At 60.1% G+C, this 2,170-nt stretch overlaps 1 gene segment (V, D, J or C); it reads left to right on the forward strand.

Moving 5' to 3' along the window:
* Positions 1 to 228: 228 nt before the first annotated feature.
* Positions 229 to 895, forward strand: LOC139176785 (immunoglobulin lambda variable 1-40-like). The segment is given in 2 exon segments: positions 229 to 349; positions 459 to 895. Coding segments are annotated over 2 exon segments (477 nt in total).
* Positions 896 to 2,170: the final 1,275 nt, after the last annotated feature.

A 2,170-nucleotide genomic window follows, 5' to 3' on the forward strand; every position in this document is an offset into this window, starting at 1 on the left:
TGAGATCTGAGATGAGTCCCCTGGTGCTTCCAGGTGCTTTCTGCTCAGGGTTCCCAGCTGTGACCTCCCATCCCCAAGCCCCACAAACCCTGCCTCTGATCACCCACTGGACTCCTTAGGGCACAGGAAGCTGACCCAGGTCCCAGAGGTGATCAGAGCATTGTGGGGGTGGTGTGGGAAGGACGGTCATTTGCATGAAAGGCCACTCCCCCTCTCAGCATATGAAGAGGGGAAGGAGTGCTGTGGGGACGCTCTGCTCAGCTGTGGGGCCACAGACAGCAGGACGCCCTGACCATGTCCACCATGGCCTGGTCCCCTCTGCTCCTCACCCTGGTCGCTCTGTGCACAGGTGACTGGATGCGGGGCCAGGGGAGAGGTCTTGGAAAGACACACATGCTGTGCTCCCCGCTATCGTGTCTGGACCCCAGACTCACCATCTCTGTCTCTCTCCCTTCTAGGATCCTGGGCCCAGGCTGTGCTGACTCAGCCGTCCTCCGTGTCCGGCTCCCTGGGCCAGAGGGTCTCCATCACCTGCTCTGGAAGCAGCAACAACATCGGTAGTTATGGTGTGGGCTGGTACCAACAGGTCCCAGGATCGGGCCTCAGAACCATCATCTATGGTAGTAGCAGTCGACCCTCGGGGGTCCCCGACCGATTCTCCGGCTCCAAGTCTGGCAACACAGCCACCCTGACCATCAGCTCGCTCCAGGCTGAGGACGAGGCGGATTATTTCTGTGTAGCTTATGACAGTAGTAGCAGTACTGTCACAGTGCTCCAGGCCAGGGGGGAAGTGAGACAAAAACCTGCTCTCCCCGAAGTCACGGGCCTCTCGGGGCTGAAGCATCTTCTGCCAATGCAGACACTTCTGTTGTTTGTTTGATTTAAAACGGGGGTCTGAGCCCCACACCAGGAAATTAGTCTGGGAAATCCTTTCAGTTCTTCTTCATTCTGCGCCCTCACCAAGGCCTTGCTCTTGGCAACCACATTTTATATGAATATCTGAAGTTGAGCAGAAGGCCCTGAATGCCAGAGGCAGGTCCTGGCAGACAGAGTCCATGACGGTCAGGTCAGAACCAGAGAGACAGCGTCCAGCTGCGTCTGATTCAGGACACTTCAGGTCCTCAGCTGTCCTTGGGCTGAGGTGAGGCCCAGGCTGCTGCTCCTGCCTTTCCTGTGACCGCCTCTCAGGCTCCCTCAGGGCTCCAGGCCTGCGGGGGACTAGACCAGGATTCCTGTCAAACTGTGGGAGTGGGGCAGCCCAGGGGTTCCCTGCTCAGGCTCTGCTGGAACTTCTGCTGCTGCTGCCCCACCCTGGATCCAGGTCATCGAGGGCTCTGCCCTTGCATGGAGGCTCCTCTCTCCCCTCTGTCCTCAAATCCGCCCCCACCCGCCCCCACAGCAGCCCATTCCCAGGAGAGGGTCTCAAAGGACACAGAAAATCTGTCTCCCATCACTGGGGACACAGGGTCTGTTAGTCTCTATCTCAGTGTCCGAATTGGGGGTCCATCAAGGTCTCTCAGCCCTGGCAGACCCCCACGCCATGGGCCCTCTCCTGCACAGGGAGCAGGTCCTGCTCTCAGCCTCCTCTGTCCCCTCGTGGTGTCCGGGGCTCAGGCAGGGGGTACTCAGCCAGGGTCGGTGACTCCATGGACACTCAGCCACACTCACCTGCCTGGGAACAGCAAGACTGGTGGCACCAAGGGGGCGACTTGGCTGCCGTCCCAGTTGTGCTGAGTCCCAGGCTCCTGAGCACAGGAGTCACAACCCGCCCGCAGGGTCTCAGCGAGGCTGGAGGGCTCCGAGTCAGGTGGGGCTCCCTGACCATCTCTGGGCCCAGCCCGAGGACAAGGCTTAGCCCCTAGACCTGGTGCTGCTGTGAGTGACCACACTGCAGCCCTGAGGCCCTGGACTGCTGTGACTGGCAATGGTTTCAGGGCCTGTGTGTGTGGAGACCCCTGTTCCCTCACAGACCACAGCTGACTCTATGGCTCCCTGCACCCTGAGCAGTGACATCAGTGTCAGCCACTCTACTGTTACTGGAACCTGCAGAAGCCAGCGAGCCCTCCTCGGTCCTCCGGTCCTACCACTCAGACTCCAGTAAGGACCAGGCTCCAGGGTCCCCGCAGGTTTCCTGGATTCAAAGATGCCTCGGCCAACGTGGGCCTCCTGC

This window comes from Bos indicus, chromosome 17, assembly GCF_029378745.1.
Source record: "Bos indicus isolate NIAB-ARS_2022 breed Sahiwal x Tharparkar chromosome 17, NIAB-ARS_B.indTharparkar_mat_pri_1.0, whole genome shotgun sequence".
Taxonomy (NCBI): Eukaryota; Metazoa; Chordata; class Mammalia; order Artiodactyla; family Bovidae; genus Bos; species Bos indicus.